General features: G+C 39.3%; 1 protein-coding gene across 2 annotated transcripts in view; it reads right to left on the bottom strand.

The window, feature by feature from the left end:
• Positions 1–14,906, bottom strand: part of USP32 (ubiquitin specific peptidase 32) — a 192,907-nt gene that overhangs the window by 134,256 nt on the left and 43,745 nt on the right. For both annotated transcript variants that reach the window (XM_056126699.1, XM_056126700.1), the window contains exon 2: positions 4,844–4,971. In XM_056126699.1, coding sequence (XP_055982674.1) covers positions 4,844–4,971 — 128 coding nt within the window. The remainder of the gene's footprint in view (positions 1–4,843; positions 4,972–14,906) is intronic.

A 14,906-nucleotide genomic window follows, 5' to 3' on the forward strand; every position in this document is an offset into this window, starting at 1 on the left:
AAATCTCATCTGAGAGTTCAGCACTTCAGATCACTAGCAGAGTCACTCAAGGGGGATTCCATCCTGGGTGTATTGCTTTATCCTTTCCTCAGCTAGTAATCCATTTAAACAATCATAGTATATTTACAGCATAGTTATAGGATTTCTTAAAGTATTTTGAGTTATTTTGTATGAACTCAGTAAGGGATATATTAAGTTTAAAGCTTGACCAGGGATATCTCGCTATATATTCCAGACCACAATCGTCCAGCCAGGTTAGTCTCTCCTAACCCCAGCAGGGTCCTTATTCAGTTACTTCTTTTTGGGTCATGACAAAGTTTGTTCCATGACCATTCTCTTAACTTATGGTGTTTAGCTTGTCTGCTTTTGATACCAGAGTAGCTTACAGCTTGCCCTGACTCCATCCAGACCCTGCTTTTGGAGTGCTAGGAACTAAGGGCAACTGAGGCTTAAGTCAAGTAAATATAGATGCTCAGGAATCAATATGATTTTGGAGTCAATTAACTCCCATGTTACAAAAGCACAGTATCAACTGACTTCCTGTGTCTATACAAAATGGACATTGCTAAATAAACTATGCAAAGGACATAAAGGAAAGAGAAAGGCAATATAGGATTATTAGTGCTTGATGATATTGGGTGTGCTTCAGGGGCACTGTTGTGGGAGTAGCTAAGTAAACCTAAGCTCCCTGTGGAGGAACAAGGACAAACCAATATTATCCAACAAACAATGACTAAAATTGTCAAGAAAGCATTAACAGTTTTTATGTTTTCAAGCCCTGAAGCTTACAAGGGCCATATATCCTTAGTTTTGCAACAATGGCCTTATTTATAAATCTCACCATTTAACCTAATTTTTCTATAACTGTAGAAAACGGATTCTCTATTCTGTGCTTACTCTACATTAAAACTAAATTCAAGCTGCAAAACTATCTGTTCTGGAGACTGAGCAGTGGGTAGGGCACTTGCCTTGCACACGGTCGACCTAGGTTCAATATTCAACATCACAAACAGTTTCCCGAACACAGCCAGGAATAATTTCTGAGTGCAGAGCTAGGAATAAACCCTGAGCATTGCAGATTTGCCCTCCATCCCAACCCAAAAATCTGTCCTGACCATCCTTCCATTTTATTTTAAATGTGCCATTTCCCTTTTAGCAAATACCTCTCACTACAACAATGAAGTAAAAATTTCTCTCCTGTCTACAAATATATATAAAAGCTAGTAGTAGCTTATCTACAAAAAAATTAATAAATAAAATATAAAGTCTATTTACTGTCCAGCCTATCTTAGAACGATGCCTGAAATAAGTGACAAATTCATTTTACAGGAATGCTAAAACTAACTGTACCAAAATTGAGCTTAATGGGGTCACACAACCTTTCAGACTATTCTAAGAGAAACTATAAAGATTTGCTTTCCTGGGAATATACTAGAGCTTAAAGATAGAGGTACCAAGATTTACAATACTTTATAACTCAAACAACATGTATGTATTGATCAATATCCATCCTCTATGAGCAACCACCCTCATTTAAAATGTAAGACTAGGTGAATAAATAATAGGACAAAAAAGAGACACCAGGGTTGGAGTCATAGCATAGTGGGTAGGGCATTTGCCTTGCACTCGGCCGACCCAGGTTTGATTCCCAGCATCCCTTGTGGTCCCCCGAGCACTGCCAGGAGTAACTGAGTACATGAGCCAGGAGTAACTCCTGTGCATCACTGGGTGTGACTCAAAATGCCAAAAAAAAAAAAAAAAGGAACACCAAGCCAATGAAAACTCTCAGGTAAATCAGTCTTCAGGCTAAAAACTCTAGGGCCTTCTAGAAGTGGGGACAGGCAGTCACTCCCACCCCCCTACAGCCAGAAGCCCCAGAAGCCACACCCACATCCCACGTCTCTGGCATATGAGCAGCACAGCTGCACAACTAATCTCAAGAAATGCCAAGCCAAAGTATTGTTCCAGTTCTATAACTCCTGGAGTATGTGGCCACATATGCCGCTGTGCAAAACTGAAATTCCACAATACTGACAGAACAGTAGGAGTAGAGCAAATTAGATGGAGGTGTAGCATAGAAGACCACTAAGCTCAGTAAGTAAAAAATAACACAGAAGGCTCAAATAGCAACAAACAGCTTAGTAAATCCTGGCACAATGACTTTAATAACACTACTGAATTATTGACATTATTAATAATTCAGTAATAATTATTACAATTTTTAATAACCATTTTCACAAATTTTCTTTCACTGAAATATTTTGATAATTCATTTGGCACTTTGTCATAACAAGCAATATAAAATAAATTATTTTAAACCTGCTAAGGGGGCCGGAGCAATGGCATAGCGGGTAGGGCGTTTGCCTTGCATGCAGCTGAGCCGGGTTTGATTCCTCTGCCCCTCTCGGAGAGCCCAGCAAGCTACTGAGAGTATTCTGCCCACATGGCAAAGCCTGACAAGCTACCTATGACGTATTTTATATGCCAAAAACAGTAACAACAAGTCTCACAATGGAGATGTTACTGGTTCAAATCGATGAACAGCAGGAAGACAGTGCTAAGGGGGCAGCCTTAGACATGGGTAGGAAATTAAAGAAAACAGTGAAGGAAAGGTCACACTGATATGGGATTGGTATTGAACACTGAATAACCTAAACAACTACATTAGGAACTTTGTAAATCATGGTGTTCAAATAAATTGAGAAAAAAATAAAAGCATAATGTTTCAATTTTGCTCGAGCGGTGCATAATACCGGACTAGAATTACTTATGTTTTTTACTTACAAAAACCTGTGTGTAAGGATAATTAACACACGTCTTAACTACTCTGAAACTGAAACCTCAAAATATTATCATTTAAAATGAAGGTCATTCTTGCAAAACAATTAAATTATTCTAACCAGTAATGACTATTTATTTATTTTTATTTTGGAGCCACACCCAGCAGTGTCAGGGCTTATTCCTGGCTCTGGGCTCAGGGATCACTCCTGGCTAAGCTCAGAGTATAAAATGTGTTACAGGGGATCAAATCAAGATTGGCTGCACACAAGGCAAGTATTTTACTTTACTTTCTCTTTAGCCCAAATTCCTATTTCTTATATTACACTAGGATTTAAGACAAAAAGGTTAAAGGAAAATATGAAGATGAATTCATAATGAAATAGAAAACCTGAAAAAAATTAGGAAAAAGCTGACCTATTATTAATCCAAAAAGGCAGCACAAAAAATACATAATTTTATAAAAAAATACACAAAGAGAAATAATGTAACATGTTTTCCCACAAATAAAAAGACTCAAACAAATATATTTTTATATGGTATATAAAGCACAAGCTTCAATAGCACACAACAAGGTTCAAAACAGAATCTATCACTAATTAGAAATGATGAGTTATAGGGCCAGAGCCATAATACACAGGTACAATGCCTTGTGTGTGACCAACATGAGTCTGATCCCCAGCATTCCATATGGTCCCTTGAGCACTACCAGGATTAATTCCTAAGTGCAGAGCCAGGAGTAACCCCTGAGTATCATCGGGTATGGATACAACACCTCCAGACCAAAAAAATATATGAGTTAAAATTCTATGTAGCACGTTTAAAACTCTTAAAATAGGGGCCAAACAGATAGTACAGTGGGGAAGCACTTGCCTCGCAGGGAGGCAGTCAACACAAATTGGATCCCCAGCACTGTATAACACTGCCACAAGTGATCCCTGAGTACAGAACCAGGAGGACCAGCGGACATGGCCCCAAAACAAATGACAATAAAAAATAAAATCCTATTACAATAGTGACTTGTCTTATTAACTTTATTCACATTTTCACAGAATGAAAAAAATGCCTATCTACGGATCTACCTATAAAATAGTAAACATTTTTATGTCAAATGATCCATTTTATCTCTGCCTAGTAGGATTATTTTGTTTGTTTCCAGTCACACCTAGCAGTGCTCATAGCTTACTCCTGGATCTGCACTCAGGAATCATTCCTGGCAAAACACTTGGGACAATGTGGGATGCTCGGAATCAAACCTGGGTCAGCCTCATGCAAAGTAAACTCTAACTTTCTCTCTAACTCTCTCTCTCTCTCTCTCTCTCTTTCTTAGGGGTTAGTCTTTGTTTTGTTTTGTTTTGTTTTAATCCCAGCTCTATGCTTCGGGATCACTCTTGGCCAAGCTCGGAACACCATGGGTGCTGTGCATATATCACTGGCCTCCCACACGTGTCTGGTCAATTGGTTTATCTCTCCCACCTATTTTTAGCATTTTAGGGGCTGGAGCAATAGTACTGTGGGTAATGGAATTTGCCTTGCACATGGCTGAACCAGGTTTGATCCCTGGTACCCCATATATGGTCTCCAGAGCACATGAGATGTAATCCATGAGTGCAAAGCCAGAAGTAAACCCTAAGAACCACCTGGGTGTGACCCCAAAACAAAAATTTTAAATAGGCTTACAAATTCCAACTGGATTATGTTTCATTTACTATACTTAATTTTACAGAATGGGGTTTTATTAACTCTATAAAGCAAAAGCCCTCCTTTAATATGAATTCATAAAATATACTAACGTAAAAATTATATATCAAAGTAATAGAAACCACTCATACAAAATAACCCATGATTATTAATAACTCAAGTTTCAGAGCAGCAGACCTGCAGCTCTATAAATGCAATAATCCCCTTCGGCTTCTGAAAACAAAGCTGTATCTCAAACCTGTTTACCTTCTCAGCAAGAAAAATAACTGTGGGAAAGATTAAATCCATTAAGACCAAGAGGCTCCTCCTGAATTCAGGATGGTGAATAAGTCTCTCAAATGAAAACATAGAACCTAAAGATTACCTCAGCAACTTTTGGAGGCACTCCATCCCCAAGCACTTCCCTGATGAAGCAGTGCTGGCCCATGTAATATGAGAGTCCACAGGTCCTCTTGAAGGCATCTTTCAGTCGTTTCAGCTCTACATCTGTAACTGTAATTACAAGATGGGTAAGAAAATAGAAGGAAGGCTTTCAAAATATTTACATGTCTTTTGGTTGATGGCGGGTTTTTAATTTTGGTTTTGGTTGGAGTTTTTTTGGTTGTCATTTTTTTTTTTAAAGACCACATCCAATAGTACTCAGAGGTTACTCCTAGTTCTGCACTCAGGAATCACTCCTTGTACAGGTGGGGTGGGAAGTGGGGAAACATGGGATCCCATGGATGGATGGAACCCAGGTCAGTCATGTGCAAGGAAAGTGCCCTACCTGCTGTACTATCACTCTGGCCCCTAAATCTTTACATGTTTTTAATCAAATGCCTAATTTGATTAGGACTGCTGGAGGATAGAGAAGGGACCACTATGCCAAAGGTAAGTCAGAAATGATGACTCTGGACAAGAACTGAGGTAAAAGTAGGTAAAGGGACATACAGGATAACCTTTCAGTACATGTACTGCAAACCAAAACGCCCAAAAAGAGAGAGCGAGAGAGAGAAAGGAAAGTGCCTGCCACCGAGGTAGGCTGGGGGAAGGGTACAGGAGGGAAACTGAGGATACTGGTAGTAGGAAAGGTACACTGGTGAAGGAATGAGTGATGGAACATTGTATGACTGAAACTCAATCATGAACAGCTTTGTAACTTGTATCTCACGGTGATTCAATTAAAAAAAATTTATATATATACACACACACACACACACACACACACATACATAGAAAGGGCATATATTATTTCTCTTTCCAGGTTAAGTAAAACAAATCCAAAGATATCTTGTCATAATTCTAGAACTTACTTATCTATTAAAATAAGCATGAAAATTCCTGACTCACTATCTTGAAACAACAGAACATTAAATTATGCATGCAAATTTTAAACAGAAACAAGGAAAAGGGAACAAGAATTTCAAATTAGCAGTTAAGCTAAATGGCATTAGATTCTGACATTAATAAGGTTTCAACAGCAATGCCCTCAGTTCCTTTGGGGAAGAAATTATGTTCTTTATACTCCTTGAGCACAGTCATAGGCGTTTTGTTCTGTCCAAATAATATGGGCATAGTCAGAATTCAAATACAAACTCAGGCAGATAGCAAACAAGCACATTCAGATAACATTCAGATAGCACACTCTACATTGTATATACTCAAAATGGGATATTAGATACTAAAATATTACCAGATTCAAATTTACAAAAAGAAACAGCATTTTTATTTCTTCAAAAGAAAGAGACTAAGTGGGGCCATAGAGAAAACTCAGCGGGCTGAAGTGCAGGCTCTGCATGTAGGAGGACCAGGCTTGATGCCAGGAACTGCATGGCCCCCTGAACACTGCAGAGTGACCTTATCATTCAGCTGGTATTGGCCCTGAGGGTGCAGCCCAAACACAAAACAGAAAGTGGGGCTGGGTTGAAGGAGAGAGCCCAAAGGGCTGGAACATATGCTCAGGCAGAGAATTTGATCCTGGACACTACATGGCTTCCTGAGCATACTAGATATAGCCGTGGGGGCTTGATTAGCCTGCAGGAAGGGGGTCCATAAAAAGTGTCCATTATATACATGAAACTGAAATTTTTTAAAATAGAAATTCAGGCAAGATATAAAATAAGACAGAAGCAAGTTCAGTATATTTTAAGGTAAGAAAGCAATATTAATGTAGTTATTTTAGTTTAAAAGAAAAAGGCAATTTTAAGGATAAAGGAAAACTGAACAAAGGCTTGCTCGCTGTCACTCTCTCTTTTCTCTCTCCTTGACTAACATTTACCAACAATTTCAAAAGTCCATAAACTCACAAAGACAAAGAGAATAGGAGAAGTGAGATCTTATGACCCGAGAGAGTAAATTACTTTTCTGGTAAACATTTTTGAAGGTATGGTGACTAAAGAAAGCTGAAACCTAAGCAGTAGCAGTGAAAACTTGTGAACAAGAAGCAAACTTTCTTCCCTGTTCTGAGTCCTTAGGTATTATTGATAGTATCAATTAACACAAAAAGCGGTGGGAGGTAGTTTAGGACTACACTAAAGAAAGATCAGGGCCACAAAGGTGGCTAAGTGGTCAATCGCATGCCTTGAACATATGGGAGCCTGGGTTTGATCCTGGCTCCACACACATACACAAATGTTTTAATTAAGTAAGTAAAGAGAGACTGGCTGAACTCTCAGCTGATTAAACTCTCTTGCAACTCAATGCAGTCAGACACCAATCTACCACCTGCTATGAAACCATCGCTTTCATATCAACTCTTTACAGATACGTGTTTTTGAAAAATTCTTTGTCGAAGCTGCTACCGAAGTATCTCATACATTCTCTCATAAGTACATACTGTCTTGGATATAGAAACAACAGACTTAGTTGAGATCTATAGGAAGGACTGAGAATTTTCTGTCTTGCTGCCTTCTTTTGCCCTTTCCTTGGCATCAATGGCCTAAGCAGAATAAATGACGATTTTTCTCTGGAGAAACTGAATGATCCTAGAACAAAGTCTGCTACTGATGGGGTGAGAAAATGGCCTCACTTCTCTCTACAGAAATTTCTGGGTTCCTAACTGTTACTCCACAGGAAAAATGATCAAGACAGGAATAATATATTCAAATACACAAATCTTAAAATCAACCTTTTTTTGGTATAAGTCTTAGAGATAAGTGGGCACTTTAGTCACTGTCACTGTCCTCCCGTTGTTCATAGATTTGCTCGAGCGGGCCCAGTAACGTCTCCATTTTGAGACTTGTTGTTACTGTGTTTGACATATCGAATACATCACGGATAGCATGCCAGGCTCTGCCGTGAGGGCGAGATACTCTCGGTAGCTTGCCGGGCTCTCTGAGAGGGGTGGAGGAATCAAACTCGGGTTGGCCATGTTGGCTGCGTGCAAGGCAAATGCCCTACCGCTGTGCTATCATCCAGGCACTTTAATACTCTTTCTAATATTAAATGTAGCTTATCTTTTGACCCAGCTTCCACTTCTTGTTATTCAGCCAAATTAAGTTAAAGTATCAAGGAGATAATTCTAAGGGTGGGGCATGGGCTTTGCATGTGAGTGACCAGTGGTTTGATTCCCAGCCTCTCGTGGTTCCCTACGCACTGCCAAAAATGAACCCTATGCAGAGAGACTAGGGAACAGCCTCTCAGCATCACAGGGGATGGCCTGAAAACAAAACAAAAAAGAACAAAATAAAAAAGAAATTAAAATGCCATACAGAGGGCCAGAGCGGAGTTCAGTCGGAGTATGTGCTTTGTGTGTGAGTGTGTGTGTGTGTCTGTATGTGTGGTGGGGGGAGGGGAGAGCCATAGAGAAATGGCACATAGAAGGCTTATTATTAATAGCCATCCATCCACTCATCTTTCATCCATTCTTCATCCACCCATTCATTCTCCATCCAACCCAAATTTAGTCCCTGTCATCCCATATGGTGCCCAGCACACTGTCAGGACTGACTCCTGAGTACAGAGCCAGGAATAAGCACTGAGCATCATTGGGTGTGGCACAAAATCAAAAACAATGCATAGAAAAAGAAATTGCTTAGGAGTTGGAGAGACACTACAGAGGGCAGGGTATCTGCCCTGACTCAGGCTTCATCCTGGCACAGCATATAAGTAGTCTCTTCAGCCTAATCAGGAGTGATCTCTGAGCACAGAGTTAGAATAAGCCCTGGGCACAGCAGGAAAGGGGAAGGGGAAAGGGGAAAGGAAAGGGAACAGGGAAGGAAGGAGGAGGAAGAGGAAGTGGGGAGGAGAAGAGGAAGAGAGAGAAGGGAAGGGGAGGACAAAAAAATAAAACGAAAGTACAAAAGAAGCAACAAGCATTTACTCAACAAGGGCTGATACTGTAATAATGATAGAACAAACATCACAGTGTTACTATTGAAACACAAACCCCTTCCAGAAAGATTCTCTTGAATTAAAAAATAAATAATCAATTGAAAGTCATGAACCCACAGCACTACCACTTTGTGAGGGAGAGAGGAGGAGAGGAATGGGAAAGGAAGAGGGGAGGGAGGGAGGGAGGGAGGGAGGGAGGGAAGGAGGGAAGGAGCTACCTAACCTACATTTATATGTAGATAATGGGAGATCTAAAAACTAAGTTTTAGATACAGTTCTGCCTTCAATAAACTTGAAACTAAGAGAGAGACTACTGAATAGTGACAATATAGAAAATATAAAAAATAAAGTTATGAGTAGTGGGAGGGATACTGGGATCATTGGTGATGGAGAATGGGCACTGGTGGAGGGATGGGTACTCAATCATTGTATGACTGAAAAGTAATCACGAAAGTTTGTAAATCTGTAACTATACCTCATGGTGATTCATTAAAAAAAAATTTTAAAAATAAAGTTGTACACAGATCTCCGAGGAGAGGGAAAGGATGCTCTAAAACTCTACTGCACAAACTAAAGCAAAACAGAGTTGCATGTGTGATCACTTGGACACAGACTTTTTATAAAGACCTTCCATTTTGCCAAACACAGTAGCAACAAGTCTCAAAATGGAGATGTTACTGGGCCCGCTCGAGCAAATTGATAAACAACGGAGGACCTTACTTCTATTATAAATCCTTTTTATATTTCATCTATAGCTTGTCATTTTAAGGACATTCTATCTAAAGTAAATGTAATATAAACCACCTAATCACTTATAATAATTGGGGGGGACACACCTGGAGGTGCTCAGGGTTTATTTCTGACTGTGATCAAGGATCACTCCTGGCTATTACTCAGGGAGCCATATGCATGTCGGAAATCAGAACAGAGTTGGCGATATACAAGACACACACCTTCTCTGCTGTACTATCTCTCTACTTTATGGCAATTTGGAGAAAATATACCTACCAGGATAAGATACACTGACTGACTAATGTAACCAGATTCAAATCAACTGCAATTCAATTTGAAGAATGTAGAACCAAATTCAGGAATCCCTGTGTAGCTTAAGGCCACCAACCTCCTCCTTTGAAGGGGAGAATGGACAATTCTGACACAGATAATGGTGCTAAGCCAGGAATTTGTGCATCCTGAACACCCTCCCTCCTATGCAGACTTCCCATCCTTTCTCATCACTTTGTGTTCTGTGAGCCCCATGTCTCATTAGGGACATCTCTGGAGCATAAACTGCAAAGCTGATCCAAGTGCAGTTAATTCTCTGATTCTGAGGCCACAGAGCAAACACCTGTATCGCAAACGCATCTAGTTCCTTCCACTCAGACAGTGACTCTGGCTAATCCCTAATGCTCTCATTGGCTTGCCTCCACAGACTCCTAGTTTAGAAAACCATGCAATCTTTGCTAGTCAGTCTCTAAGCCAGGTTCTGTCTACTCTCATCAGGCCTGCGGGAGAGCAAAGGAGAATTCCTCTCACTTCTTCCCACAACAACCCCTTCCCACCCACCCCACCCCCAGCTCAATGTACACAAAAAGGCACAATGTGCTTTGGTGAGTTATGAAGAGAACATTGAGCTCACTCCAGGCAATCTGTAACACGTCTAGAGAAAGTTATGTTCCACTGTAGCACTACAGACTTGGGACAGTAGGTGCTGGCTGAGAAGAAACTTGAACTGCTTCAATTCCCTTTACTATTTCTGAATCACATTCCACCTTATTCTTGATCAATACTATCAATAAATTTTCTGAAATATGTATGAAAGCACAGGCATAATTTCAACATATATGGCCAGAAACAAACGGCATCTCCCTCGTACCTTACTTTTCTCACACCTGACATGCAGAAATAAGGCCTATGAATAAAAACATTTCATGGCTACTTTGGTTTTTTTGTTTCGGTTTATGGGCCACACCCTGCAGTGCTCAAGGCTCCCTCCTGGCTCTGCATTCAGAAATTACTCCTGGCTATGTTCAGGGGGTCTTAGGGGATGCTGGACATCTAATCCAGGCCAGCTGCATGCAAGGCAAGCACTCTACGCTCTGTATTATCTCTTTAGCCCCGCATGGCTACTTTGATCTGGAACAAACTCAAGCATAATAGGAATTACTGAAGGTAGTAAAAAGTGATGATGCAAAGTTCCAAAACTTAAATATTAGGTCAGAGAGATAGCTCAATGGACTGGAGCACACACCTTGCAAGTGGGAGGTCCTTGTTCAATCCTTGGCACAACATGGTCACCTAAGCACCAAGACAAGAATGGCCCTTCAGCAATCCCTTATATGATCCCAAAGCCAAAAATAACTAAAACTGAAAAATACCTCAAGGACCAGGAAGGTAATATTAATGAATTCTGGCCTGAGAAACCATATACCTCTTCTACCAAAAATAAATTTAGCAATTTAAGATTACTAAACTCTAGGAATCTGCTGCAACATGGAAAAGAGGAAACCCAGGATAAAAAAACAAAAAAAAATTTGTTTTGTCTGTGAAATATCTCTACTTTAAATGTATTGGTAGCTGGCTGGAGTGATATTATAGTGCCTGCCTCGCACACATGTAAGCTGGGTTCAATCTCCATCCCATATAGTCCCCCAAGTACTGCCAGGAGTAATTCCTAAGTGCAGAGGCAGGAGAAATCCCTGAGCATCATTGGGTTTCACCCAAACACAAATATAAAAAAAATGTATTGGCAGCATATTAAAACAACAACAAATAACAACAACAACAATACACACACACACACACACACACACACACACACACTTAACAAGCATTCCCAGTATGAACTACCAACTCCCAACTTTGGCAATGACTGTTCAAAAGGTAAGGGCACAAATAAAAAATACATGTTTAAAACCTGTTACTAGCTATGAGAATGCAGGTAAGTCACTATCTCTATACCCATCTTTCCATCTGCAAAATACAGATATAATATCACCTGGTTCCTGGCAGTGATATAAGGATTTAATGAGAAGATAGAGATAGACAGATTAGGTAGATAGATAGATAGATAGATAGATAGATAGATAGACAGACAGATATACATAGCAAAGTAGAAAATAATGGGTCACCCCTATTTACTTTTTGTTCCTAACTCTGGAGAAAATTTGTGAAAATGAGATGAAAAGAAATAAAAGCCAAGCAACAAACAAAAACATTTTTCCACCCTAATTCACAATTTCTGCAGCTCTGACAAGCAAGTGCAAGAGAAACATTGTTATTCATTATAAAGAATTCATCCAATTAGACTTAAGTATGAGTGATATCTTATACAAACGCAAGCTAAGGAACATACTATTTATGAGCTTTCATAAACACTTTTTAAAAGATCACTAACATTCCATAAAATTACAAACAAATCAAAAATCTTTATTCATTTAAAAAATTTTCATAAAAAAACACATTTGCTATCAAATTACATGAGAAGCAGCTGAGGAGTCACTAGTTCACAACAGATTAGAGGTTCAATCTGGTATATCTGCTATATAAACTGCCTTCATACACTAATTATCCTACTCAAAGTATATATTCATCACTTGCTAGATTTATCACATTTATGAAGGCTCCTACTCATAGATGACTTACTTATGTTACCAACAATTCAACATATATACATTTAATCATGACTGCTTTGTAATAGTTATTAATAAACAGAGCTTATTTTATTTAACTCATAAGTCAAACCAAAAACACTAGCTCAGAATTTATGAGATTTGGATCTTCTCCAGAGGTATTTAAAATATCATTCTAAAATACAAACAGCAGAAAAAAATTCTAAGTTTTTGTTTGTCTTCTAGTTTCTGGTTATATCCAAGAATATCCTGAATATTCTAAATATTCATATGAAAATTCATGAAAACTAAATAGAAAATATAATTTGCTTAAGTGTGTCAGCATTATGGGAAATATAACATGATTATTTGTTTAAAAACCTTAAAATCTTCAATAAACATGACTTTATTATAGTCTAAGAACATTTTATTTATTCCTTAACCACCTAATTGCATTAAGAGAATACTGATGCCCAGATGCTACCCAAAACTAAATATTAGCCCGTGGAAGGAAGGCCACTGGATTCAAAATATCTGCTAAATAAATGAACACCTAAATAGTAAATAATAACACAAAGAAGAATGTAATAAATAGACTAAGGGGCATAATAAGTGGTACCAAAGTACAGAAAAGATAACAGGAAGGAAATGAGGAGAGTTTAATAAAAAGAAAATTATTTTCACACCAGAAAATTGAGAATGAGTGGGGTCAGAGTGATAGTATTGTGGGTAGGGTATTTGCTTTGCACACGGCCGGCCTGATCTATGCCAGCACCCAATATGGTCCCCCAAGTCTACCACATGTGATCCCTGAGCACAGAGCCAAAGTAAGCTCTGAGCACGAAAGGTATAGCCCCAAAACAACAACAACAACAACAAACAGAATGAGCATGAGACAGAGACCAGCATGGAACATGTCAGGAAAGAAAAGTCACTGCATAGATGCCACATGATTGTAGGAATGCGTAGGTGACAAGTTTGAGAGGCAGGAATGTAAGGTGTGCCATTAGAGAGAAAATAAAGAAATACATAAAATATCTAGGGTGACAAATATGCTAATGGGTTTTTGCTTTTCCATGAGTTATTCTGGTGAGAATTTGAAAAAGTATATTAAGTGTCAAAAAATACTGTTTTGGGGTGGGGTTGCTGGGGCAGACCCAGGAGTGCTCAGAAGAGCTATTCTCGGCTCTGGGCTCTGTGCTGGGGTTTTCTCCCAGAAGTGCTCAGCGGACCATGTAGTACCAGTGATTAATGGCTACTCCCAGCTCTGTGCTCAGAGATTATTCCTGAGAAACAAAACATGAGCTTTGCCTAATTCACTTTCTCTCCTGGCCCCAATGTGAAAATGTTTAACTGGGAACGCAAATCTGGAAGCTACTGAATGACTAAATCTAAAAGTGTTCAATGTTCATACCAACACAACATATTCCAGACTAAGTTTACATTTTGAAAAAGAAAATCTGGATAGATAGATCATCCCTCATACAATCCTACCCCTCCCTATTTTATTTTCTGATAACAAATTTTTTAAAAGGCCATTGAACTTTAGTTTGAGATCTTCAGCATTATGAAAAAACATTTACCAAATGCCCACCATCTGCTTCCTAAACAAAGAAAAGATTCTGGAACCAGGACAAGATTGAGAAAAGGGTGAAAAATAAATTAAGCTACCACTGGGGGGGGGGGGGGGGGATACCAAAGAAACAAAGGAAATCAAATCAACATACATTTCATCAAAAGAACAAGACTGTGATTTCTGCTGCTGTCATATACCTGCCTGAGATTGAAAAGAAGCAACCACAGATTTCGTTTTTCACAGAACGGATTCACATTATAAACAACACGTGGGGTGGGATATTATTGAACTAACAGTCTCATATGTATTGGGTTTCTTTTTTCCAGGGGAAACAAAAGAATTCTATATCAAGTACTTCCCTTTTAAGTATTTACAAATCTTCAATAGAAGACACATAAAAACTAACGAAGGTGGAGGGATAGCTCAATAGGGTGAGCGAATGCTTTATGTGCAGGCCAGGGTTCCATCCCCAGGTCGCCTAAGCACTGCCAGGAGGTATCCGCAAGCACAGAGCTGGGAGTAGCATCTGAGCACCACCTACTGCAGCCCAAAAACAAAACAAAGACTAAAATAGCCTATAATAGCTTTTCTCCTGTCCTCTACCTCCTCAACCCTCCCCTCTCTCTCTGTGACGAGGATAGAAGGCAGAACCTCTACCACTAAGCCATTTACCTGGTCCAAGAAAATGGTACTTTAGCAAAACACAAAGTTGGCTCTAAGGAGTCCAGCCAAACAATCAGCCTTTGAGAATATTCTCAAAGTTCTGGGGCCAGAGAGATAGTATAGTGCTGAGGAGATAGTACAGGAGTTAAATTGAGAACGAACATGAGACAGAGACACAGGTAGAATTTGTCAGGAAAGAAAAGTCACTGCACAGTCTTGCATGTGGCTGATCCTGATTCGATTCCCAGCTCTACCTCATCAGCAGTGTC

This window comes from Sorex fumeus, unplaced genomic scaffold, assembly GCF_029834395.1.
Source record: "Sorex fumeus unplaced genomic scaffold, SorFum_2.1 ptg000063l, whole genome shotgun sequence".
Lineage (NCBI taxonomy): Eukaryota > Metazoa > Chordata > Mammalia > Eulipotyphla > Soricidae > Sorex > Sorex fumeus.